The following is a 27,559-nucleotide window of genomic DNA, read 5'->3' on the forward strand; positions in this document are numbered from 1 at the left end:
TACATCTGTACAGCATTTATATTCCTGATGCCCAAAGAGGCCAAAAAAGAATTTTTGTTCCTCTGGAACTAGAGTTACGGACAGTTGTGGGCTGCCACAAGGCCACTAGAAGGCTCCCTGGAAGAGAAGACAGTGCCCTTAACCTCCGAGCCACCTTGCCAGCTCACTCCTCTCCGCCCATGATTTGTCATTGTAAGGCCAGCTCCGTTTGGGAAGGATGAGATTTAGAACTACATAGAGACAGCCCCCCCCAACCCCCCGAGGTCCTCACTGTTTGACAGGGGAGGCAGATGGACTAGGCAGCAACATCGAACCTTACAGAGTTATCTGCTGATGGCTTGCCAGTGAAAGACTCCGAGGCGTGGGTGGGATCTCAGGAAGCTCTAGAGAAGTAATTTAAAGTGGGGATTGTTAGATGAGGAGGTGCTTGCCTGGTAAGTAAGGTGGGCTTTCTGTAGCAGCCTTCAGTAGGTGAAAGGTCTGTTTGGCAAATGAATGTTAAAAATGACACAAGACCAAACTGCAGAGCGGAAGGATGGAACATGTCCTCAGGGACTGGCCTGAGGGAGCTAGCTGCTTAAGCAGGGACATTTGAGAAGGGTCCCGGCAGGATGAATTGGGGTTTGAAAACCCAGTAAGGGACATTGAGGACAGGAGAAGCACTGTGGGGCAAAGTTAAAGCAAGCCCACAGATGCAGTCAGTGAGACCAGCCTTGTATAAGCTAATCTTCAGCCAGGTCCTAAGGAGCCTCTGAGAAGATGGGTCTTCTCTCCTCAGGCAGGGGCAGAAGGGCTGGGCCAGCTGAGAGTACATTGTTCTGGACAGAGTTGGGCCAGGAGGCTTGGGCTATCTGGTCAACCAGCCTGGGAGCCTCTGTGGAGGATAAGCTAACACAAAGTCTATTGTAGAGAAAACAGGCTTGGCAGAGCTGGGCTCGGGGACAAGGCTCTGTTTGGATTAAGTATCAGGGAGTAGGGTCAAATGTGGGGTGACACCTGATCCTTATAATGTGAAGTTGGGATGTTGGGAGTCTTATGATTTCCACGATGATGAACTTATTTGACCCAAGATGGTCATCTCACATAAACCAGGCTGACCTCCAGCTCTTTATGTATCCAAGGATGACCTTTGACTCCCAGTCCTCCTGCCCCCACTTCCTCTGTGCTGCTGGTTCGACAGGTGTGCACCACTGCACCCAGCTGTAATGAGCCACATTGTCCTTTGTTTCTTGTCTCTTTCTTTGTCCTTCCCTAAGCAGTGTGTTCTCTGAACCCTCCAGCTGACAGGAAGCCCAGGCACCCTGTGAAGCTCCAAGACTGTGCTATGTGTACTTCTGCTCAGGCTGCAGGCCCCCCTCGGGGCCTATCTGTTGAGGGCTTCTCAACTCTACAGGCTGCTATTGTCCTCACCACAGGGGCCTCCAGGCAGCAACTTCTTTGATTATTGCCAGAGAAAATTACAATTTACCTCATTGCCTCAGCCAAGCAGACAGGTGCACAGGGAGCTTCATCCTTCTCTGTAGCAAGCCACTGGTGGGAGAGGGCCGCACTGCCCTGCTCATGATGGGGGCTTAGGAGGTTTTGGGGGGACTGGGACAATGTGGAAAGTATCCTAGGATGGCTTAGTTCCTGGTGTTCTAGAAGGAGGCTATGGGGGAGTTCTCTGGGGCATGACAAATCTCCCTAGCTGAGGACGGATTGAGCCATCCTCACATAGACTGTCAGATGGCAGGGCCAAGTGTGACCACTTCATGCTGTGTAGACCCTCACACTAACCTTTCCCCCAGCTCATGCCCTCAGGCAAGGATAGAGAAAGGGGCTGGGCCACCTGACCAGACACAGAACCACTGCTGAAATGGGATGTCCATATCTTAGCTGTTTCCGGGGATTAGTCGGAACTACTGTGCAGGGCACACATATTCTGCCTCTTCAGCATAGATCCCGGTCAGAATCATGGAGCCCAGAAAAACCCATCTCCATGGGGCAGCCATCATCGCTGTCCCTAAGAATTCTATCAGGAACGGAGGAGGTGACAGAGGAGTGGTGGTCTCTGGCTGGTGCTTTCTGTCCTCACTGGTGTCTGACCCTTAGTTATACAACAGAATACAAGTTTAAATGTTTGCGGTAACTGCTACGAGACAGAAAGATCATCTGCCAGAGGCAAATAGACCTTAGAGTTGAAAGGTACCAGTTCAGTTCCCCTCAGAAGGGAGCGGGTGCCATCTGCCATTCAAGCACCCGCATCCTGCCTCGGACTCTCTCGCCAGGGCAAGTGTGCTGGGACACGGGGGTGGGGCATACCCAGAACACAGGGACAGAGTGCTGGGACACGGGGGTGGGGCATACCCAGAACACAGGGACAGTGTGCTGGGACACGGGGGTGGGGCACACCCAGAACGCAGGGACAGAGTGCTGGGACACAGGGGTGGGACACACCCAGAATGCAGGGACAGTGTGCTGGGACACGGGTGGGACACACCTAGAAGGACAGTGTGACTGAATTATCTGTCCTCCAGCTCAGTTCCCAAGCTCACATTTCCAAACCCTGAGTGACAAAGGACTTTGCATTTCTCTCCAGCCCTCATCCCAAGCTCTCTGCACAGATTTACTTTGCTGCTGAGCCACAGGCCCCTCTGTTCTGCACCCCCACTCCCTTCCGTTTCCCTCTGGTTGCTCGCAGCCCCACCATACCTGCCCAACTCCACCATGTCGTTTGAAAGAGCTGGTCCTGTCTGCCTGTTTATTTTTGAATAGACAGTAGACACACAATGCAGTGGTCCAGTCAAAGGGAATAATAAGGGAAATAGGACTCTCTCCTCCCCCAGAAATCTAATTCCCTGCTCAGCAGCAGCTGTCTCTGCCAGCCCTAGAGATGTTGCTGGCCCATGAAATAGAAATTCTTCTATTATTAGTGACATTTACAGCATCCCAGAGCAGGCATCATTGTGAACCCTTTCCAAGTATAAATTGCTTAAAATTTTTACAGCCCTCTCACCTTTTCTCTTCCTCTGCCTCCTTTCCCCCTCGCTGTGTTTCTAGATCTATTGATATTCTTCCCTTTGCTCAGAGAGCACAAGGAACTCGCCCAAGGTCACACAGCAAGAGGGTAGAGCTGAGACCATTCACTAGAAAAGGATACGTGTATCTTTTTACGTCGTCATTGTATATTTCTTTAACTCAGGGTTAATGTTCGTCTAGTTAGGGATGTAACTCATTGGGTAGAACAAGCTGTAGTGTGGTTTCCGGGTGTGATCCTTAGCTCCACCTGTTGTGATAGAACCACAGCTCGGCACTGTCCATCTGGACAGGCCACACCAGGCCAATGTAGTAGGAGAGGTTTGTTGTGGGGGAAACGGGCAACGGAGACAAAATGGGAGAAAAGAGAGAAAAGAAGGGTAGAAGGTCAGAAAGGGTCTGCCTTTTATTCAGACTGTGCCGTAACCCTCGAAAGTAAAGGTAGGAGGTAAACCAAATGGACCAGGGGTGGGGGCTGGGAGCTGGGAGGGGAGATGTATGGCCATTGCCATGGCAACAGATGCACAGGTCCCTGTCACCTATGGGTGACCTCATCACTGGGTTTGGAGGCGAAAGCTGATTCCTGGTACCAACACTGCCTCAACCTGGCATGGCGATGTTTGCCTGTAGTGGTAGCACTTGAAAAGTACAGGCTCAAGAATCAAGAGTTCAAGGCCACCCTCTGCTGCCTAGTACATATGAGTCTCGCCTGGGCCATATAACATGGGAACAGCACTGAGAAAACTACTCTACGAGACTCTCTTAGGTTAGGGCTTTACTGCTGTGAAGAGGCACCATGACCAAGGCAACTCTTATAAGGACAACATTTCGGGGCTGGGGATTTAGCTCAGTGGTAGAGCGCTTACCTAGGAAGCGCAAGGCCCTGGGTTCGGTCCCCAGCTCCGAAAAAAAGAACCAAAAAAAAAAAAAAAAAAAAAAGGACAACATTTCATTGGGGCTGGCTTACAGGGGTTCAGTCCATTACCACCAAGGTGGGAGCATGGCAGCATCTAGACAGGCATGGCACAGGAGGGGTTGAGGGTTCTACAGCTTTATCTGAAGGCTGCTAGTGGAAGACTAACTTCCAGGTAGCCACAGTGAGGGTCTTAAAGCCCATGTCCACAGTGACACATTTCTTTCAACAAGGCCACACCTTCTAATAGTGCCGCCTCCTGGGCCAAGCATATACAAACCATCACAGAGGCCTTTATGGTGGCAGAATGCTCAGCACTTTCTTTTAGTCACAGGCCCGCTTGCTGTCCCACAGTTCACTCAGGAGTATGTTTTCTGGAAGCTTGCCTGTTGTTTTGTTGTAAGACCCCAAAGTGGCCCTACCTCAGGAGAGCCACCCACAGAGCACAGATTGACAAAGTGACCGCTGCAATAGCATGAGGGTGTAAGGTTTTTTTTTCTTTTTTTAGGAGCTGGGGACTGAACCCAGGGCTTTGCGCTTCCTAGGCAAGCGCTCTACCACTGAGCTAAATCCCCAACCCCTGGGTGTAAGGTTTTTAATCCACGTACGTGGGGTTGCTCATCCATGCAGGGAAAGGCAACCCTGAACCCCAAAAGCACACAACCTTTATTCCTTACAGAGGGCAGGCTTCAGCAACAGGGTTAGCTGGCCTATTCTCATTGGTGGAACACAGGACAAAGGATCTGGTCAGGTATTGGCTGGTCTGCTCAAGGGGCTGTTCTTGGCTTAGTCACTTTCCTCATCCAGCCCTGCACCTGGCCTTGGAAAATCTCTGGGAAAGGGCTAAGTTGGCACATCCCTTAGAGCGGGGGTGGGGGGGTGAGGGGGTGGGGGATGGTGGTAGGGGGAGGAGGTAGGGGGGTGGGGGGGAGAACTGGGTGGTTGGGGCAGGGTCAGGATGACACCTTGTGGTTGTTCTCAGGATTCACCACAGGCAGGGGTGGGGGGGTCTTTCCAAGAATGGTTATCTTTGTTTTGTCCTAATTAGCTCGGCCTTGGTCAGTGAGGCCTGGTCATTCTTGACTCAATATCTTGATCACCAAAACTATATCATATCGCTGGGCATCCTGACATCAGATGTATCACTCAGAAAGGTCATAGGTTTGTCATAGGCATCCTAACCCCCAGATGTATTTCTCAAAAACTTGTTTTTTGGAGCTGGGGACTGAACCCAGGGCCTTGTGCTTGCTAGGCAAGCACTCTACCGCTGAGCTAAATCTCCAACCCCTACAGCTTTGTTTTTAACATCTGTGAAACTTTATTTCTTCAGTTTCCTTTCTGTCTTAACATCCCCGGAAAGCTGGGTGTGTTCTACTTGGCACCACCCATGGTCCCCTGGAAAAACACTGAACTGCCCCACGGACATCTAGCGCTGCCAGAGTAGGCAGGAACACAGGATCAGAGCCTCCTTGCTGGCTGAACCTTGCTGGGTAGAGGTGTGTGGAGTTGGCACATGCCCCTGTAGAGCGGCCGCGCTGTCACTACAAGGCCAGCCTTCCGTGTCCCCTAACAGAATCGGCTGTTTCTCTCTTCCTCCAGGGTTAATCGCAGTCAGCCCTGGCAGCTGTCCAAAGCATAGCGGAGTCAAAAGGGATAAGAGGAACTTGATGAAGGCAGGTTTCATCTGACAAACACTGGACACCACAGCTAAGGGCAAGGAATTGTCATTGAGCAAGGAATTGTCACTGCTGGGGCTGCTGACACCTGGAATACCTCCAGAGTGGCATGCAGCAGGCTCTTCTCCCAAAGCCCTTCTGTTGTTGGAGTCCCTGGTGCCTAGACTGTCCTTCAGACTCTGGCCCCTCAGTCATGAGACACTGGGCAGGATGGATGGGAGGGAGGATGGGATAGGGGTTTCCAGAGGAGAAACCGGAAAAGGGGGATAACATTTGAACTGTAAATAAATAAAATACTCAATGAGAATTAAAAAAAAAAAAAAAAGGAGGAGGAATGTCAGCACAATCAGATCAAATGGCCAGGACTGTGTTCTCTGACATAGAAACAGTAGGCAGAAAACACAGGGTTCCAGAGCAGGCCATACGGAAGACAGACAGCCTTGTGGGCCCCGGATGGATGTCTGTAAGTCTCACTCTTTCCCCTCCTGCTTTGTGTAGCCCTAACAAAACTCCCAAAGTGGAGCAATTTCCAGAGCAAAATGGTTTGGCTCCCAACTGGGGCAGCTACAATGGTTTGAACAATATGGCTCTGGTTTCCTAGCTAGGGTGCCTGACCGTACCACAATGTAGCTAAGAGGCTGGAAGGGAACTGGCCACGTGCAGAGAGGGAGTCGCTGCGTGGTGGCTTCAATTTAAAGTGACTCACACTCTTGAGGACTCTTCCACCCTGTGAGAAAGGCAGGGGTCCCTTGATTCACAGTCCCCCCATCCCCCATGATAAACACCTCATGCTTGGTACCCCCACCTCCCCCCACTATTTGAGACGGGGTCTCTGTAGCTCTGGCTGGCCTGAGACTCATTCTGTAGACTCAGACTCACAGAGATCTGCCTGCCTTTGCCTCCCCAATGCTGGGATTAAAGACATGCGTACCAACACACCTGGAACACTGGCTCTAATCTAAGTTCCCTACCCTAGCACCCTCCTTCCTCAGGGGTTAGGCTTTGGGGAACACTCAAACCTAATCTGAACCATGGTCAGAAGCATTCATGCCACAGTGATCCTGTGAGGTTAAAGACAGTTTGTTCAGTGCTTAGTAGCCATCATCCTTGTGACAGGACTCAAAATCACCATGGAAACACCTCTGGTCATCTCTGGGAAGGTCCTCTCAGAGAGGAAAGAAGACCCAGGCTGCATGTGGGCGGCACCATCCCCCATTCCAGATACAATTTATTCTGAGACCAGCCGGTGTTAATCTCTCTCTGGTTCCTGACCCCGAACACCTTGTGACCTTTTACCCCACCTCCTGCTACCACTCCTTATTGCCATGACAGTGTGCCGCTCCCTCAAACTGTGACCTACAAGACACCCTTCCTTAAGTTGTTTTTGTTGGGTGTTCTGTTACAGTGACAGAAAAGTAGCCAGTCCACCTGTGTGGGCACAGGGACCGTTTTGATGAGCTGTGGTTCCGGATAGGATGACAGTTACCTTGGGAGGCTCAGTCACAGAGAGAGGCTCCTACAGGAGAAACTTCAGCAGCACCCGAGCTGAAAAGATTTAAGCCTTCAGAGATGGGGAGACAGGAAGCTCAGGTGGCCCATCTGACCCACCACGGGTAGACGTTCTGGGACTCTGGATCCATGGTCAAGATCTATGCCACAGAAATAGGTGTTTTGGTCAACAGTAGTGACAAGACCTGTCTTCAGCTATTGAAGTGGCTCTCACCTTCACACAAACTAGGTTCACGATGCTGGTCCTGGGCTTGCTCTAGTCTCAGGAGTTAACAGGGGCCATGCAGGGACGGCAGTTAGCATGATATGGGGCCTGCAGAGGTGCTTGGTGGCAATCCTTCGTGGTTTAGAGCATTTTGAGGGATTTGGGCGTGGAAAATTCCAGACAAGCCAGATGTGCGCGTCTGCAGATGTTCGGAGCCTTACACGCTAGTTTCCTAGATCTGACAAAGCAAAAGATCCGCAATTAAGTACGAATTTCAGATTAGCAGTGATTGAGCTTTCTAGATAAATGTGGCCACTGAGACATACAGTGTGAACTCACATTAAAAAAATCATTTATTTTTTATCTGAGATTTGGCCTTGATCAAATGTATTGTGTTTTATCCTGAAACTATCCCAGTAGCTGTAGCATCTGTTGCTCAGTCTCTGTTTTTATCCAGTCTCTGTGTGGGCTGTCCCAGTCCCTGTGTGGTCTGTCCCAGTCTCTGTGTGGTCCATCCAGTCTGTGTTCTTTGTATGGTCCATCCCAGTCTCTGTGTGGGCTGTCCAGTCTCTGTGTCTCTGTGTGGTCCATCCAGTCTCTGTGTTGTGTAATCAGTCACTTGGGCTAGCCCTTTTGAAGTTAATTTGCGTGCATGTTTTGGAGAAATCTGTTGCAGTTTAAAAAAAAAAAAAAGCGTCAGGACTGGTTTCCGAGTTCTCACTCCGCGAAGATTCTCGGGAGCCTCCTGCTCTGGCTGTTTCTCTGCCAGCTGCTTTCACACACTGGCCCCTTGGCAGGTTGTTACCACGCCTGATACACACATCACATTCCATGGTCCACACTAGCCCCAGGCATTCTATAGCCTAGCATGGCTTCCAGAACTGAGACAGGTTGTCTCTCTGCCCGCCGGGAACTTTGTGCATACCCCCTGTAGCCCAGTAAAATCGAAGCTCTAGAAACTTGTAGTTTAACAACTAGATTCATATGTTAAATTCTCAATCTACAGTACATCCCCAGAGTAAATTCACTGTCAATTAATAAAGATAGAAACCTCCCACCTAGACAAGATAAAGTTGGCCTAGACCACTTGGATTAGACTCATCCTCTGTCTCCAGCTTCCTTTCCTTGCTCCTCCTCCTACTCTCTCCTTCCGGGACTTTTCCCCACCTACCCTTCCTCCTCATCCAATGATAGGCTTCGCCTTGTTCTGGACCCGCCTTGCTGCATAATGACATCACCCTACAGAAATTAATAACAGTCAGTCTTGGAGAGTGAATCACCCAAGTTTATTTGCTTTGTGAGGACATTGATGTCTCACCTCTTAAGAGGTTCTCCCTGGTCAGGTCTAATCCTTGTAAGTTTCATTGATATCCATGTTTTCTCAGTGTATTTTCCCTGTAGATACATAAACACAACCCCCATCTTAAAAGTATTGCCGGTTGCCTGTGTGTCAACACAGCAGATCGGTTCTTCAGCTTTTGCCTCTCAGCTACTGTTGTTCCTTTTTCACCAACATTAAAAAAACTGAAAGTTAACAAAGCATTATTCAGTCTGTCCCTCAGGGTTTTTACTCTCCCGTTTTGTTTAATAAGCATTTCCTTTAAGGTGCGATTGACTCTTTCTATGATCACTTGCCCTGTGGGATTGTGTGGTATACAAATACCATGCTTTATATTGTAACATACAAAGAGTTATTTCGTTGGATACATGTGCGGGAACAGTCATTTTTAATTGTGCAGGAATCCCTATAATTGACACTTTCAATGAGTACGTAATAACACAATCTTCAATCAGCCCTTTCAGAACTTAAAGCAGTTGCCCATTGAAACACTGAGTACATGCCAACACTGCAGTGTGTAGACTTTTGTTTTCCAAATTCTGCCAAGTAGAAAACATCCATCTGCCAGATGTCATTTCTTTTGGAACCCTAGGATCACTACCAGCAGGTGACAGAGTTTGGTTATATAGAGAACATGTAGGACATTTTTTTTTAATTATTCCTTTTGCTTGTTGCCAAGTGATGAAAATTTTTTTCTTTAAATGTTTCCCATTAACATGATGTTTCTCATGAAATTTTGAGGCTTCTAACACATTTCTTATTAGCAATTGGTTAGTTTCATCATTTCCTTGAGCTTACGAACCATGCAAACCTATATGAGTATGAGTAACATATAACGGATGGTTTCTACTTCTAATGGCCTTTTGCAATTATTGTATAAACAACAAAGTTAATTCTGAGTTATCAGGTACAAATTCAGCAGTCTCTATATGCAAAAGAATTCTTTCTGCCCATAAATAATCCATAATTATGTTAAGAGATTCAGGATAATCTAATAATATCATAAGGATTGTATACAATTCTGATTTTGAACTGATGTAAATGATGTATATGTATATGACTTTGGACCACCTTGCTTATTTTATCTGATTTATAGCTTGCCATCCCCATCTTATTTGCATCAGTATAAAATGTTGGTGCCTCTGGTGTTCTCTTTTATATATACATACATATATATATGTACATATATATGTATATATATGTGTGTGTATGTATGTTCATATATATATGGAAGAATCCAATTTATTCTTTTTAAAAACTATATATTTGTTTTTAGGATACTTGTTATTGATTTCACCCAAGTAATTATTACAAGCTCTTTGCCAATCCTCACTGATCATCCATGATGACATAATCTCGGCATTTGTAAGTGGTACCACAATTTTGGCTGGATCTGTTCTTGACAATTGATGTAGTCTTAATCTACTTTTTATAATCAATTCAGAAATCTTTTTCTATATATTCCTTTTTTAATTTGTTTATAAGGTAAGAAAATCCATTCCATAATACTGTCTTCCCTTTGCATAATGAGCCCAGTGAGAGAATGAGTTGAAGGCAAAAATGACCAAAGGAAGGGGTTGGGGATTTAGCTCAGTGGTAGAGCTCTTGCCTAGCAAGCGCAAGGCCCTGGGTTCGGTCCCCAGCTCCAAAAAAAAAAAAAAAAGACCAAAGGACAATCAAGTTTAGGATGGATTCGATCCACATATGCTTCTTGCAGTCTTTGTTCTACAAGAGCTAACTCTTTTTCTGCTTCAGCTGTTAGACATCTTGGACTGTTTAAATTTGAATCTCCTAGTAATGTTTGCAACAACTTACTTAGCTCATATATACTTCATCTAATTGTAGACCTCAGCCAGTTAGTGTCTCCCATTAATTTTTGAAAATCGTTGAGTTTGCAATTGGTCCCTACAGACCTGTACTTTCTGTGATCAGATTTTTTTGTTGATTGATTCTATAACCCAAATAACTAAGTAAATCTGCTCTTTGTATTTTTTCTGGAGCAGTCTGTGACTCCCAGCATGGCAGAATTCTTTGTGTTACCTTAAATATGTTCTGTAAAACATTTTGTTAGAATAGCCAACAAAATGTCATTCAGGTAATGGTAAATGGAAGATTGTAGGAATTGCTTATGAATCATTCCTAATGGTTGTTGTAGGAAATATTGACATAAAGTTGGACTACTTAACATTTCCTGTGGAAGTAACTTCCAGTGGTATCTTTTCATTGGACCACTGTTGTTGCTAGTAGGTACTGAGAAAGTAAGCCTTTTCCTATTGTGAAAAAAAAAGCAGTCTTTCACGTCAATTATTATTATAGGCATGTTCTCAGTGACAAAGTTGGAAAAAGAGGTCTAGGCTGTAAAGGACCTATTGGTTGGTACCTTATTAACTGCTCTTTTTTTTTTTTTTTTTTTTTTTTTTTCGGAGCTGGGGACCGAACCCAGGGCCTTGAGCTTCCTAGGCAAGCACTCTACCACTGAGCTAAATCCCCAACCCCCTCATTAACTGCTCTTAAGGGAATTATCATCCTTCATTTACCTGATTTCCTTTTTACAACAAACACTGGAATTCTATAGGCTGGTAGACCCTTCTCTAGGTTGAGCCTCCAGCTGCCCTTGTACCAGTTGTTTAAGTTTTGCTTTTGTTATGGCCACTGCTCTTACCATACAGGTCTGACTGATTACCATTTTAGGGGCAAGGCGGTCAGTGTGTCAGCAGTGGATGCTTTTTATTTTTTATTTTTTTTTTTATTTTTATTTTTTTTATTAACTTGAGTATTTCTTATATACATTTCGAGTGTTATTCCCTTTCCCGGTTTCCGGGCAAACATCTCCCTAATCCCTCCCCCTCCCCTTCTTTATGAGTGTTCCCCTCCCCATCCTCCCCCAATTGCTGCCCTCCCCCCAACAATCTAGTTCACTGGGGGTTCAGTCTTAGCAGGACCAAGGGCTTCCCCTTCCACTGGTGATCTTACTAGAATATTCATTGCTACCTATGAGGTCAGAGTCCAGGGTCAGTCCATGTATAGTCCTTAGGTAGTGGCTTAGTCCCTGGAAGCTCTGGTTGCTTGGCATTGTTGTACATATGGGGTCTCGAGCCCCTTCAAGCTCTTCCAGTTCTTTCTCTGATTCCTTCAACGGGGGTCCTATTCTCAGTTCAGTGGTTTGCTGCTGGCATTCGCCTCTGTATTTGCTGTATTCTGGCTGTGTCTCTCAGGAGCGATCTACATCCGGCTCCTGTCGGCCTGCACTTCTTTGCTTCATCTATCTTGTCTAATTGGATGGCTGTATATGTGTGGGCCACATGTGGGGCAGGCTCTGAATGGGTGTTCCTTCTGTGTCTGTTTTAATCTTTGCCTCTCTATTCCCTGCCAAGGGTATTCTTGTTCCCCTTTTAAAGAAGGAGTGAAGCATTCACATTTTGATCATCCGTCTTGAGTTTCATTTGTTCTAGGCATCTAGGGTAATTCAAGCATTTGGGCTAATAGCCACGTATCAATGAGTGCATACCATGTGTGTTTTTCTGTGATTGGGTTACCTCACTTAGGATGATATTTTCCAGTTTCAACCATTTGCCTACAAATTTCATAAAGTCATTGTTTTTGATAGCTGAGTAATATTCCATTGTGCAGATGTACCACATTTTCTGTATCCATTCCTCTGTTGAAGGGCATCTGGGTTCTTTCCAGCTTCTGGCTATTATCAATAAGGCTACGATGAACATAGTGGAGCACGTGTCTTTTTTATATGTTGGGGCATCTTGTGGGTATATGCCCAAGAGAGGTATAGCTGGATCCTCAGGCAGTTCAATGTCCAATTTTTTGAGGAACATCCAGACTGATTTCCAGAATGGTTGTACCAGTCTGCAATCCCACCAACAATGGAGGAGTGTTCCTCTTTCTCCGCATCCTCGCCAGCATCTGCTGTCACCTGAGTTTTTGATCTTAGCCATTCTCACTGGTGTGAGGTGAAATCTCAGGGTTGTTTTGATTTGCATTTCCCTTATGACTAAAGATGTTGAACATTTCTTTAGGTGTTTCTCAGCCATTCGGCATTCCTCAGCTGTGAATTCTTTGTTTAGCTCTGAACCCCATTTTTTAATAGGGTTATTTGTCTCCCTGCGGTCTAACTCTTGAGTTCTTTGTATATTTTGGATATAAGGCCTCTATCTGTTGTAGGATTGGTAAAGATCTTTTCCCAATCTGTTGGTTGCCGTTTTGTCCTAACCACAGTGTCCTTTGCCTTACAGAAGCTTTGCAGTTTTATGAGATCCCATTTGTTGATTCTTGATCTTAGAGCATAAGCCATTGGTGTTTTGTTCAGGAAATTTTTTCCAGTGCCCATGTGTTCCAGATGCTTCCCTAGTTTTTCTTCTATTAGTTTGAGTGTATGTGGTTTGATGTGGAGGTCCTTGATCCACTTGGACTTAAGCTTTGTACAGGGTGATAAGCATGGATCGATCTGCATTCTTCTACATGTTGACCTCCAGTTGAACCAGCACCATTTGCTGAAAATGCTATCTTTTTTCCATTTGATGGTTTTGGCTCCTTTGTCAAAAATCAAGTGACCATAGGTGTGTGGGTTCCTTTCTGGGTCTTCAATTCTGTTCCATTGGTCTATCTGTCTGTCTCTGTACCAATACCACACAGTTTTTATCACTATTGCTCTGTAATAAGCAGTGGATGCTTTTATAAATTTAGAAACTCCATCCCTGTGATGTCCTGTGTTTGGCCAGTGGGCACAGCTTATGGTGTTCTCAATCACCTGTATCAATTAGCATATCACCCCTGATTTCCTCATTTGCTCCCCCTGGAATTGCAGAAATATTAACTTGAATACCCCGTTGTTGTAAAAGATCCCTTCCCCATAAGTTTATGGGTATGTCAGCCACATAAGGTCTTAACTACCCCATTTGCCCTTCTGGTACCACACAGGTAATCCCTCAGACACTTTGTCTTACTCATGATAATTTACCAATTCCTATAAATTGTGTGTAAACCTTCTGATGTAGCCAATTTGGATTCTAAGAGTTTTGAGAAAGTATACTAAGATCAGCTCCTGTATTCACCAAACCTTCTATATCAACATCATTCATTTGTATCATTAATTTGGGTCTCTAATCATTAGCCACTGCTTGCCAAAACACATTTTTCCAGTACTCCCATAAGCCCCTGTCCCTTCTACTGGAGCAGCTTTCCCCTTGATGTAAGGAAACAACAATGGTTGAGCGATTCTATCCCTTGCATCAGTTTGCATATCCTTTCTTCTTTGTTATCCCCATTTACTGTATGTGGAAGTACAATAAATCCTTGAGAAGTTAATCCACTTCTTCCCAAGATTATTCCCACTGTCCCTGAGGGTAAGGGGCATAACACCACTAGGTAACTTGTAACATTCAACCTTGGTGGGAAAATGTAAGAGTTTTTGTGGCCATCTCCAAGGCTGCACTTCCTTCTCTAGCATTTATAAGATCAGAAATACTGTTTAAATTTTCTTGACCGATAGGTACCACCTAGCTGACCAAAGGAAAAACAGCTCATATTGTTTGCTACAGGGCCTTGAGCTGACAGGCCCTTTGGTTCCCAATGGCAAGAAGTTACCTTGTATGTCTCTCTTGGGCTGACAATCCTTAGACTAATGTTTCCCCTTTCCACAGTAGCTACAATGGAAGCCTTTATGCCTCGTAGCTACCAGACCTTCTTATTCTTTTTTTTTTTTTTTTTTTTTTTTTTGGTTCTTTTTTTTCGGAGCTGGGGACCGAACCCAGGGCCTTGCGCTTCCTAGGTAAGCGCTCTACCACTGAGCTAAATCCCCAGCCCCAGACCTTCTTATTCTTGTCTGCAAATACTATGGTCTCTAGAATCAATATGCCTTCTATTTTAGCTCTTTGGAAATGGCCAAATTCACCACAATTAAAGCATTGGGCATTTTGATCTCTGAGACTTTGAGCCATAGCTTGCCCTAGCTAGATGCTCTTGTAAACCAACACCAGTTGTTCTTATCCATTTGTCTATTGGGGTTCCTTGTGCCTTGAGTGGTCTGATGCTCTCTTTCGCTTAGTATCTGCATTCTCAAATGCCAGTGTTCCTGTCAATGACTGATTTCAGGGTCTGATATGGCTCTGTCTATAGCTGAAACCAGCCTCTGTAAGAAGTCTGTAAAGACTTCTGCAGAGCCCTGTATTATCTTAGTAAATGAGGTAGATTTTTCTCCAGGTTCCTTAATCATATTCCAAGCTCTTAAAGCTGCAAGACAACATTGTTCAACAAAGACATTGGCAAATTGGATTTGTTCTTGTAAGTCAGTATAACACCCTTCCCAAACAGCTGGCCTTCAGTAACATTTATCCCTCTCGCTAAATTACACTGTTGTATTTTTGTGTCTTTGTGCCTCCACCAGGATAACTATTGTTGTGGTTGTCCAGCTTTTAGTACAGCTGACACCAATCCCTTCCAATCTTGGGGGATGACCCTATGCTGCATAGCCCAGGTAGTTAACATTTCTTTAATGAATAGATTCCCTGCCCAGTATGATGTGGACTTACTTCCCTGAGCAAGTGAGGGAGGGGTGCTGCCACAGCCATCATTCTTACCCCCCAGGCACTAGGCAGAGCCTTCTTGGCTCTAACTTCCCAGGTTAGATGACCCTACCTTTGCCATTTCTGCATTGATTGATGGCAGAACTGTAAAGTTGTGAGGAAAGTGAGGTCCCCAGTGAACAGGCTGTGGGATGAGACCACTAAGACCTTCAGAGAACACCCATAGTATTCAGAAACAAGAAGAGATAGATGGATAGATGAACATATGGATGGATTCATGATAGATACATACAGACATAGATATATTCATGTGTATATATACATATAGACATAGAGGGATATAGACACAGATAAATGCAAATATAGAAACATAAGTATATAGATACAGACATAGGAACACAGGTATGTAAATACATAAAGAGACACATAAACTAGCATAGATAATTACACACACACACACATACACACATACATGCTCTTACATATAGATAGATATACACATACAGAGAGAAAGATATATAGATAAATGCTCTAGCTCCAGGGCGAGCTACCAGAAAGCTTTCTTATAATCTGCCTTCAGGGAAAGCACACTTCTTACATGTCTGAGTCACGCTGGGGCTCTGATTAGACTCAGGCCTGAATTGGTTTGATAAAGTTCATCATTTTCCCCCTTAATAACAGTTATGATCCTGTCAGGAAATTACAAGTAACAAAACGAAGAGAGGAGAATTTCCCTCAGCCTCTGCAGCGTGTGCACGTCTTACTCTCCTGAATGCTCTCTCTCTCTCCCTCCCTCCGTCTCTTTCCCCCTCTCCGTCTCCCCCTCCCTTCCTCGCCCTCTCTCTCTCCCTCCCTCTCTCTCCCTCTCTCTCTCTCTCTCTCTCTCTCTCTCTCTCTCTGTGTGTGTGTGTGTGTGTGTCTGTGTATGCAAACATCCATCTAGGGAGCAGCAGGTCTGAGACCTCCACATGACATACTGTATGCAGGTGATAGCATGACTATTTTATTAACACTTGCAAACACTTGCTTCCATGTTACTTGGGACATGGTAGGTTTCAGCTCTTTTCTCAGATGCCATTAGAGGTACAGAAAAGGAGGTGATTGGTGGCCCCAGCATTGAAGACTGTCATTCTGTGACTGGGAATAAAAGCATGCCTGCACTGCCACATAATTCTTCATCCTCCACAGGATTGGCTCCTCCCGGCCTCCACTCATAGATCTTTCCTGCAGGATTTATGGATGTCTGTGTGAAGGGCAGCCCCATGCCAGGGGAGAGAGGCTCCTCTGCTCTTATTCCCGTCCTGCAGCAAGTGGCTGTACACCATGGGGCTCACAAACACAGGCTGTCCAGCAGTGCCTCTCAACCTTCCTAATTCTGAGGCCCTGTAATACAGTCCCTCATGCTGTGGTGACCCCCAACCACAAAGTTAGATTTATTGCTACTTCATAACTGTAACTGTGCTCCTGTTTGAATTGTAAATATCTGATATGTAGGATATCTGGTACGTGACTCCTGTGACAGAGTCATTGAACTTACAAAGGTGTCTCATCCCACAGGTTGAGAACCACTGCTCTAGGTTTTTTGTTTTTTGTCTTTTTTTTTTTTTTTTTTGGTTCTTTTTTTTTTTCGGAGCTGGGGACCGAACCCAGGGCCTTGAGCTTCCTAGGCAAGCGCTCTACCACTGAGCTAAATCCCCAACCCCGAACCACTGCTCTAAAGCCGGGTATCCTGAGGTTCAAAGTCAGTCTGTGGGTGGTGACAGTAAATGCCTTTAGTTCCAGAACTTGGGAGTCAGAGGCAGGAGGATCTCTGAGTTCTAGACTAGCCTGGTCTACAGTTCAAGTTCCAGGATAGCCAGGACTACACAAAGAAAGCCTGTCTCGGGGTTGGGGATTTAGCTCAGTGGTAGAGCGCTTGGGGTAAGCGCAAAGCCCTGTGTTCGGTCCCCGGCTCCGAAAAAAAGAAAAAAAAAAAAAAAGAAAAGAAAGAAAGCCTGTCTCAAAAAACCCCACAAACCAATCAATCAGTCAATCAAAGTCAGTCTGGGTGTGGTGGCATACACCTTTCTTCTTAGCACTCCGAGGCAGAAGAAGGTGGATCTTAGTGAATTTGAGACCAGCCTGCTCTATGGAACTGGTTCCAGGACAGCAGGGCATAGCATGAGGCCCTGGGTTGAATCTCTAGCACTGTATAAACTGGGCATGGTGACATTGTAATTTACTAATGTATAGGCCCAACACACACACACACACTCACTCACACACACACACACACACACACACACACACACAGACACACAGACACACACTCACCTCCTACATAGTTACAGTAAGTCAAAATTTTTTTTTCTTTTTCTTTTTTTTCGGAGCTGGGGACCGAACCCAGGGCCTTGCGCTTGCTAGGCAAGTGCTCTACCACTGAGCTAAATCCCCAATCCCCAAGTCAAAAATTTTTTAAATTAAAATAAAACCTGGGGCAGCAGAATGATTTACTTAGACAAGCTTGAGAGCCTGAGTTCCATCCCTAGAACCTACAGCAGAAGGAGAGAACCAGCATCCAAAACGTGGTCCCCTGGCCTCTGTTGGAGCACCCTTGCACACCTGTGCCCACACCCTCGTATGCATGTACAGTGCACACACACTAATAACAGTGTCTTCGATGGCCTGGTGTCACATTACCCCTGCTGTGTGGACTGCTCAGAATTGCCAACTCCTACGTGAGCTGTCTGGCTTCACTGACCAAAGAGGCAGCCGGGCAGCATGTTTCTGCAAAGTGGAAGCTTGGAGAATCACATTGCACAGAGTCTGAGGAGCCGGAGAAGGTGGGCTCACCCTCCTGGGAATGAATACCCAGCTGCCGAGATGCTCCAGGGAGCCGCCTCTGGGCGATGACCTCATCACCTCCCCCTGCTGTCGTCTGCCTAGGGCCTGGAGTCCTTATCTGCCAGGATTCAGTGAGACTTGAACAGTACTTTTTATAGCAAGCAATAATAGTTCTTCTTTTGTTCTCTTTGATGAAAAGAACACATCAGTGTAAGGAAGAGCTCCGATGCACTGGGAGCTGGGATGCTGCAGGATTGTGCGGGTGACACTGAAATCCGTTCCCTGCCCTTCTGTTTATCTGCCCAGTATTTCCCAGTGCTCACTGTGGACTGGAATGTCTGGGACGCTTCTAGGGCAGTTTATGTCCTCAGAGAAGGAGGCAGACAGAATGCTGACAGGCGGGTACGCTCAGGAAGTAGTGGCTCTCCGGAGGTGGGTGCTGACCAAGAGGAGGGGATCCCGCTTTAGATGGGGCGGTGCCTGAGTGAAGTCACTCAAATCAAATGAGGCAGCAGGCCTGGCACATACACAGCAGAGATGAACACTGTAAAAGGCGGGAACTGAGGACCTCCTGTAACCCCAGAACTTTGGAAGCTGAGGCTAGAGGACCACACAGTTTGAGGTCAGCCCGGTTTGCTAGCTCTCTGATCCTGGGCACCAGATATAGCGAGGTGTGGTGGCACACACCTGTAGTTCTAGCACTTGCGAGGTGAAGGCAGGAGAATCAGGAGATGAAGGTTGTCCTCTGCTACCTGATGAATTTGAGGCTAGCCCTGGCCGCAGGAGATCCCATCACCTCAAAAGAAAGGGAAAAGGGGAGAAGAAGAAAGGGAAGGAATGAGAGAATCTGTCAATCAAACTGTAAGTGTGAGAGCCCCCAGGCAGCAGGCTGCTCAGCATGAGATAACGGAGCTTGGCCGGGGCACAGTGGGCTAGATGTCTAACATTGCCCCCGACACTGTAACCTGGTAACCAGTATCCAAGACAGCAGGGTTTGGGAGATATGGGATTCCAGATGCCTGAATTCAGAGCTCTTCCTTCCTGAGCCTCCTGGGTACTGGATGACTGATAATGGACCCACTAGATAGGGAGTCTTATGATTCAGGCCTGGTATATGCATGAACTGCTGAAGGAATCCTTGGTTGCATGGAGCAGGCCTTGAGATCTACTAATTGGACCTCGGGTTCAAGATGTCATCAAAGATAGGACACTGGGGGGCACCACATGACATCCTCTCCCATCACTTATTGGATACTTACTGAGTGGTCATGTAAGTCCTGAAGGAGGCTGGTTATAGAAAGAAAGAAGAACCACAGGAAGTTCCTGCCTGAACAGAGCAGAGGACTTACAGTGTAGCTAGTGGGTGTGGCGTGTTCCTGTGCGCACTCGAGTGTTTGTGTGCGTGTGTGCGTGCACACGTGTGCGTGTGTGTGTGCGTGCACACGTGTGTATCTGTGGATGTGTAGTGCCTCTGTGTGTACACGTATGCATATGTCTGCATGTGTCTGTGTGTACAGAGGCCCTGCAGAAGGGAACAAGGTTCTGAACCCTCACCGTGGCAGACCCTAGGGTGATCTGTACGGATCTCAGGGCAGGCCATCATCACAGGAGCCCTGCATCACAGCAGCCTTATGAGAACCCAGAGCACAGAGGGCTGGGTCAGCTGTAGAGTTGGGGTGCTAGACTCTGGTTCTGGGGGAAGGGCTGTAAAAATAAACAGGAAGCTTTCTCTGGCTGTCCCTCACACAGCTTGGTGTGCTGCTTTTCCTTTGCTGGTTAACGTCAAAGTAAGGAAAATAAGGACTTCGGGTGACACCCGAAGGACACCCTTCATCTTTATGTCACACAGAACCCGTGTGAAGTGCGATTACGGCAGTTAGCTCACACACAAAACCCCGGAATTAGACAACTTCTGCTTTATCTCTGGCTTTCAGAGGTGCTGTGAGTGGGCCAGAGAGACCCATTTCAGCCAGGCTCAGGAAGGTTAGCAGGAAAGACAGAAGGAGGTCAGTCCCTGCCCTGGGCCACCCATGATGCCAGGTGCCAGTGTGTGCACTGTCAGACCTCAGAGCTGCTGTTCTGCTCTTAGCAGATGCCTCCAACTTTGAGCAGACAACTCCATCCCTCCATTTTTAACTCCGGGCATCAAGATCTATTTGGTACCTGATACCTGGGGCAGGGATGGCTCAGGGTCACTTCTGCCAAGATTCCGTCTTTACTGGCCACCTACACCCGGTACACTATGGTACTGCAGCCCAGGGTCCCTGGGCAGGAGTGGGATAAGGGACAACCACTGTGTCCCAGCCTGAGATAACACAGGCTGACTGATGCTTCCTACCAGAAGTAGAGGGCTACAGAAGTCCAGAGCAAGCCTAGCACAGGCCAGGCAGATCTGGGGCCCAAAGGAGAGGGAAGGGAGGCCGCAGACAGCCCAGAGATAGAGGCAGACCTACATGTGAACTCAGCCATCCCAGCTCAGAGCTGCTTATAAAACAGAGTTGAGTATAATGATAAAAGCTTTCAAGATGGCGTGTGGGAGCCAGCTATGCTGGGACGCTCCTGCAATTCCAGAGCCTGGGAGGCTGAGGCAGGAATATCTTGAGTTTGAGGCCAGCTGAAGCTATGATGAGGCTGAGTCTCAAAACAGACAGAACGCAGCATATCGGAATTCCACTCCAAAGGAATGGGACCCTATGCGTCTTCATCAGTCACACGTCCACAGAGTTGGCTCTGGGTAGAAGAACTGAGGGACATGGCATGACATTTCAGGGTCTCCATGTCCTTTGGGCCAGACAGAGTTGGGACAGTCGTGTCACAGACGAATAGCCTACAGTAAAGGTCGCATGTGGATGACCTTGTAGTCTTGCTCATGGATTAGCCTGTCCCGACTCCAGAAACAGATACCCAATTCCCCCCTCCCCTGGTGCTTTCTCTGTGCGTGCTGACATAGTTAGCCACATCCCCACGAGGCAGGCACCTACCGGCCTCTGTGTCAGATAAGGAAACTGGGATCTAAATGCGCATGATGCCTAAGTCAGCCGGAGTAGCCAGGCTGGGGTTTGCCTTTGAGCAGGGCTCAGGATTTCCCATTGTATGTAGTTCTACAGAGCTCTACAGCTCTGCCCTGTTCCTCCTAAGTTGGTTTTTGTTTGTTTGTTTGTTTTTTGTCTCTTCTTCTATGAGGGCTCCTAGGAGAGCCTCGTCCTTCCTTCTGTTCCGCATTATTTTGATTAACCCTATTTCCGACCGTAATACCATGGCCACATAGTTACACCCGCCTTCTACTTCCGTTGGTTTTCATGGAATAGGAAGAAAGACAGACATGTGACATGAACAGAGCTAAGAAGCAGTCACCGCCAGGTGGAAACCTCTCAGGTTAGCCAAGTTGAGGAACATCCGCGGTGGTTTGCAGCGCATCTCTTCCAATCCATTCATTTCGCCGCCTCCCCTTGCGTGAATCTGCTTCCTATTGTCTGTGGCCATTGTGTCCTTGCTTTGTGTACCTGTCACCGTCTCAGGATCTTGATTTTTTTTTTTTTTTGAGTTAAAGATTTAAAAGGCAGGAAAAATCTCACATGTGGCATGTAGCAGCAGGGAAATTCTCGAAAACAGCAGACAGTGGGAGCTTGCTTCTTTCTTTTTGATTGTGGTTGTTGTTGATTGTTGGGTCTCTCTAGGTTGTTCTGACTGTCCTGGAACTCACTCTGTACACCAGACTGGCCTTGAACTCATGGACATCCACTTGCCTCTGCCTTCAGAGTGTTGGGATTAAAGACGTGCTATGATACCTGGCCCAGGAGACTTTTCCAAGAGGCTTTTCAGCTTCAGCCTGCCCTCTCAGCCTCTGGCCTGGTCCATCTCTCAGTGCTGTCTGGGCCTCATCAAGAGGGTCCCTCACATAGGCCAGTGACCACTTCAGGGGAAGAACCTATTCGTTATCTGGTTGGTAGTAACTATGTGGGGAATAAGGGCACTTAACAGAGCAGCAGCCCTTGTTACACTTGGGCATATCCTGACACATTCACAAGGCCCGTCTGAGGGAGCTATCACAGGTGTATCTTTGGGCCCCAGGTTCTGTCAGGAGACCCCCCCCCACACACACACACAGCAAAGTGCAGTACCTCTGCTGGGATAATGGCAGAAGGGGCCCTGGGCAGTGAAGGGCACAGGCCTGGAGCCATCCTCTTTGGGCCTTCCTGTGAGGTGGGGTCTTTCTCAGTGTCCTGGCAGGGGTACTGGAAACAGGCCTAGTAGCCTTTGGGCAGGCCTCCCTTCCCTCCTAACTGTCCCTCCTTGAATCCTGTGGCAGAGCTACGCCTGGAGGGCAACTACCTCTATCGCCTCCCCAACGAGGTCAGCAGCCTGCAGCACCTCAGGGCCATCGACCTGTCCCGAAACCAGTTTCAAGACTTCCCAGAGCAGCTGACCACCTTGCCTGCGCTGGAGACCATCAATCTGGAGGAAAACGAGATAGTGGGTGAGTATGCATGACTACCGGCGCCTGAGGCTGTGTAGGGTGTAGACCACTGGAATTTATTATTATTATTTTTTTTTTTTTTGGTGGGCTCAAGGGAGGCTCCAGTTTGCTGGGCCATGACACCTGAGCAGACAGTGAGCCTGGGTAGATAACCACTGCCCAGCCCTGCCCTCTGCCAGGTGCTAGCCTTCTCTCAGCTGCCTGGGCTCCAGTCTTCTCTCTTCACAGTAAGTCACTTCCCAGTGCTGAGCAGTGTGCCCTCCCCCATCTCAACTCTGTCACACCAGGGCCTCACAGAACCGAGTGTCCTCTCCGCTCGGAGCCTGATGTCCCCAGAGAGGTCAGGTGCTCACCCGTCTCTGTGTCCTTACCTCCTTGGCCCTTGCTTTCTCATCCCTGCCTCAGCTTGGCCCTTGCTTTCTCGTCCCCGCCTTAGCCCCTCACTCTGCTTCTCTTAACGCCAGCTGGGTTACCTCTGATCCCCTGCGATTCTGCTCTTATATTTCCCTTAGCGTTTTCATGGCCCTTTTATGCCACTTGATTAAAGGCAGTGGGCTTTTGAGTGTTTTGGGCTGCAGCAGGGGAATGCCTTGTGCTCAGTGCTTGGTAGTGAGTGCCTGAATACCCAGGATGCTGCGGGCAAGACTCCTGACCTGGATGGGGGGGGGGGGGGGGGAACGACTCGGGATCACCTCGATCTTTTCAGTTTTGGTTCTATTGTTTGTTAGTCGTTGTTCATTTTTAAATAACATTTATTTATAGTGTGTGACACACACACTCGTGCGCACATGCCAGCACAGCACATGTGGAGGTCACAGGACAACTTGTGGAAATCAGTTCTCCAGTCCTCTCCTTCTGCGTGCATGTTGGGGATTGAACCCTGGGTCATCTGGTTTGGCAGCAAGCGCCCTTACCGTCTGAGCCATCTCACTGAATCTGTTCTTTGAGCACTGAGTAAAATGAGCTGCAGGGCATTTTAAGGGGCATCAGGTTCCACAGAGAGACTGCAGAAGAGAAAAGCGTGATTAGGAACTTTAGCCCTGTGTCTATAGGCAGGGCCCTTAGGTCATGGATGGGCACTCCCACGGCCCTGAACAGCCTGGTCTGAGTTGGCTCACTTGATCCTCTATAAGGTCTCCAAGCATAAAGAGTGTCCCTCGGGGACCCTCTCACTGCAAGGCTCCCATCTGCACCACCTCACTCACCTAAGCTGTGCTCAGCTCTCTGTCTCATTGGCGGATCTGCTTCCTCTCTCCCTCTTCTCCCTCCTCTCCTCCTCTCTCCTCGTCCCTCCCTCCTCCCTCCCTCCTCTCCTTCTTCTCTCCCTCCTCTCCCTCCTCCCTCCCTCCTCTCTCCCTCCTCTCCTTCCTCTCCCTCTCCTCTCCTCCTCTCTCCTCCTCCCTCCCTCCTCCCTCCCTCCTTTCTCCTCTCTTCTTCCTCTCCCTCTCCTCTCCTCCTCCCTCCCTCCTCTCCTTCCTCCCTCCCTCTTCTCTCCCTCCTCTCCTTCCTCCCTCCCTCCTCTCCCTCCTCCCTCCCTCTCCCTCTCCCTCCCTCCTCTCCCTCCTCCCTCCCTCCTCTCCCTCCTCCCTCCCTCTTCTCTCCCTCCTCTCCTTCCTCTCTCCCTCTTCTCCCTCCTTTCTCCCTCTGCTCCCTCCTCTCTGTCCTCTCTCCTTCCTCTCTCCTTCCTCTTTCTTCTCTCCCTCTTCTCCCTCCTCTCTCCCTTCTTTCCCTCTCCTCCTCTCTCCTCCCTTCCTCCTCTCTCCTCCCCTCTCCCTCCTCTCTCCTCCCCTCTCCCTCCTCTCTCCTCCCCTCTCCCTTATTTCCCTCTCCTCTCTCCTCCCTCCCTCCTCTCTCCCTCCTCTCTCCTCTCTCCCTTCTTTCCCTCTTCTCTCCTCCTCTCTCCTGTCTCCTTCCTCTCCCTCTCCTCTCCTCCTCTCTCCTCCTCTCTCCCTCCTCCCTCCCTCCTCCCTCCCTCCTCTCTCCCTCCTCTCTCCTTCCTCTCCCTCTTCTCTCCTCCTCTCTTCTCTCCTTCCTCTCCCTCTCCTCTCCTCCTCTCTCCTCCTCTCTCCCTCCTCTCTTCTTTCTCCCTCCTCTCTCCTCCTCTCTCCCTCCTCTCTTCTTTCTCCTTCCTCTCTCCTTCCTCTTTCCTCTCTCCCTCTTCTCCTTCCTCCCTCCCTCCTTCCTCTCTCCTCTCTCCCTCCTCTCCCTCCTCTCTCCTTCCTCTTTCCTCTCTCCCTCTTCTCCCTCCTCCCTCCCTCTTCTCCCTCCTCCCTCCCTCCTCCCTCCCTCCTCTCTCCCTCCTCTCCCTCCTCTCTCCTTCCTCTTTCCTCTCTCCCTCTTCTCCCTCCTCTCTCCCTCCTCCCTCCCTCCTCTCTCCCTCCTCTCCCTCCTCTCCCTCCTCTCTCCTTCCTCTTTCCTCTCTCCCTCTTCTCCCTCCTCTCTCCCTCCTCTCCCTCCTCCCTCCCTCCTCTATCCTTCCTCCCTCCTCTCTCCCTCCTCTCCCTCCTCCCTCCCTCCTCCCTCCCTCCTCCATCCCTCCTCTCCCTCTTCCCTCCCTCCTCTCCCTCCTCCCTCCCTCCTCTCTGCCCTCCACTTCCTTGCTCACTCTGATACCTCTGCTTATGACTGCAGCCAATCCAGGTGAGCTTGTCATGGGCCAAGGGCTCCTGTGGTCAGTGGCAAGCCCAGAGCTGAGCAGGTGGGTCAGGACAAGTGCCACCGTGCAGCTCTCTGTGTAAAGCGCTGTGCAGTCAGTGGCCACCTGGTTCTCTGATCATCTCTGGTTACCCTAGAAGGTGGTTCAAGATGAGAAAAAGAGAGAGTCTCTCTTCCAGACTGGGGTGCAGACTGAATATCTGTGCTGGGTGTGGCCCATAAAGTGATTCACTAAGGCAGCCCCAGGGGTCTCGATTCTTTCATGCTTCCTTCCCCTCAGGGTTGACAGTGTCCCTCCTAGGACAAACAGCCCCACACCTAGGACAAACAAACTTTGGCTCCCTGTCACATACACACACCTCTGCCTTTCTATGGGATGACAGTAATGATGTCACCTGTGCTTACTGCTTAGTGAGTCCATGATGTATTTCCTTGAAGTTGAGGCTCTTAAGAGCTCTATTAGCCTTTGTGGCCAAGTCCACATGGCACACTTGGCCAGGTTAAAGAGAGCTCCGTGCTGAGGCTGTTTCCCAGTCAGTTTAAGCCCTGGTCAGAGAACTGGGCTGGGGATACAGAGATGCCAGGGGGGAGGGGGAGCTGTCTTTTTTCTAGCAGAGACCGCCAATTCGTCCTTAAGCAGCAACTGCCATAGAGGTGCCCATTTAACCTCAGGTAGCCATCAGGCTGCAGGAGAGTTGAGTGTTCTCATCTAAAGAGAGGGACAGGGGTTGGGGATTTAGCTCAGTGGTAGAGCGCTTGCCTAGGAAGCACAAGGCCCTGGGTTCAGTCCCCAGCTCCGAAAAAAAAAAGAACTAAAAAAGAGAGAGAGAGAGAGAGAGAGAGAGAGAGAGAGAGAGAGAGAGAGGGGGACAGGACAGAGGCAGCCATCATACCCTGCTGAGTCACCCCAGTCACCCAGGTCTGCGTCTTCCTGATCCATTCTTGTTATCCAGTGGTTGTTCTGCTTCCCAAATCTGTGAGAAGGCCATACTGCAGCCTTCACAGCCCTTCTGGAGGCCTGCAAACCTAAGGGCAGGCCAGAGGGGGGCTGTTGGCAGGTGAACAGAAGGACCAGGATTCTGCAGTGGGACTTTGCCTGTTTGCCGGCTCCATCTCCTCTCTCACAGGACCTCACAGGCGCAGTTGTAGCCAGAGCTTGGGATGTCTAAAAAGTGACTTTCTTCCCCCTTAGAACCTTATAAGGGAGTTGGAAGAAATAGAGCTAAATTTTTATGAGAAATGTCTCTTTTAAACAAAACCTTTCACCTGCTGGACAGTGGCAGCTCTTGCCTTTAATTCTAGCACTGAGGAGGCAGAGGCAGCTTGATCTCTTGTGAATTTGAGGCCAACCTGGTCAACAAAGTGAGTTCCTGGTCATCCAAGACTGTTACACATAGAAACCCTGTGTTGAATAACACAGAACAAAACAAAAAGCGTTCCATGGGATTTTTATTACACGTATTTACTCTATCATTGGGAGTGGGGGTGGGCATGTGGCTGAGTGCACATGAGGAGGTCAGGGAACAACTTGCAGAAGTTGGTTCTCTCATGCCTGGCACAGTGGTGGTTGGGGTAGAAATCTCGGCTCGTGTTCAGACAGACCACACATCAAACCAACATGGTTCCACGTAGAGAGGTTTAATGAGAGAAGAGTAGAAGAGGGAAGGAGTAAAGGCCAGCCATGAGCAGGTGGAGGGAAGGGGGAGGGGAATGGGAAGAGAAGGGACAAAGGGGAAGAGGGCAAGAGCAAATGACAAGAGAGCAAGTGAAGAGAGTGAGGAGGGGCCAAGCAGCCCCTTTCAAAATGAGTCAGGCATAGTTGGCTGTTGCCAGGTAACTGTGGGGCGGAGCATACCTGGATATTGCCAGGTAACTGTGGGGGTGGAGCTTAGACTGAATACCAACAGCGGTGTGTACCTTTAACCCCAACACTCTGGAGGCAGAGACAGGCAGATCTCTGAGGTTGAGACCAACCTGATCTACAGAATGAGTTCTAGGAAATTCAGTCAGGGCTATGTAGAAAGAAAGGAAGAGACTGTCTCAAAACAAACAAAACAAAACAGAGGAAGAAATTTACCCTTTGGATCCTGGAGCTCAAACTTAGGTTGTTAGGTCTGCCTCAGGAATATCTTTGAGATTTCTGAGTTACTGTAAAGTTTTTACCAAGCAAGCAGAGTGAGCTCTGAGCCAGCTTTAAATGCTTAGAGGGACACCCCCACCCCCAGTCCTGAAGGATACCCCCCCAACCAGGCATCCTATCTGAGCCCTGAAAGACTGAGTCCAGTAGCATCCATGGTCAGCCCAGCCACCTTGTTCTTCCGGTTAGTACCGCCATCTGATTCTGCTCTACCCTTGGCACTGTTCTGGGCTGAGAGGAAGAATAAGGACGTAGAGAAGGGACATTCTGGGAC

At 48.4% G+C, this 27,559-nt stretch overlaps 1 protein-coding gene across 4 annotated transcripts in view; it reads left to right on the forward strand.

Moving 5' to 3' along the window:
- Lrrc20 (leucine rich repeat containing 20) overlaps nucleotides 1-27,559 on the forward strand; it is a 105,513-nt gene that overhangs the window by 50,394 nt on the left and 27,560 nt on the right. For all 4 annotated transcript variants that reach the window (XM_006256465.3, NM_001109171.1, XM_063279468.1 and 1 more), the window contains exon 4: nucleotides 22,326-22,493. In XM_006256465.3, coding sequence (XP_006256527.1) covers nucleotides 22,326-22,493 — 168 coding nt within the window. The remainder of the gene's footprint in view (nucleotides 1-22,325; nucleotides 22,494-27,559) is intronic.

Source organism: Rattus norvegicus, chromosome 20, assembly GCF_036323735.1.
Source record: "Rattus norvegicus strain BN/NHsdMcwi chromosome 20, GRCr8, whole genome shotgun sequence".
NCBI lineage: Eukaryota > Metazoa > Chordata > Mammalia > Rodentia > Muridae > Rattus > Rattus norvegicus.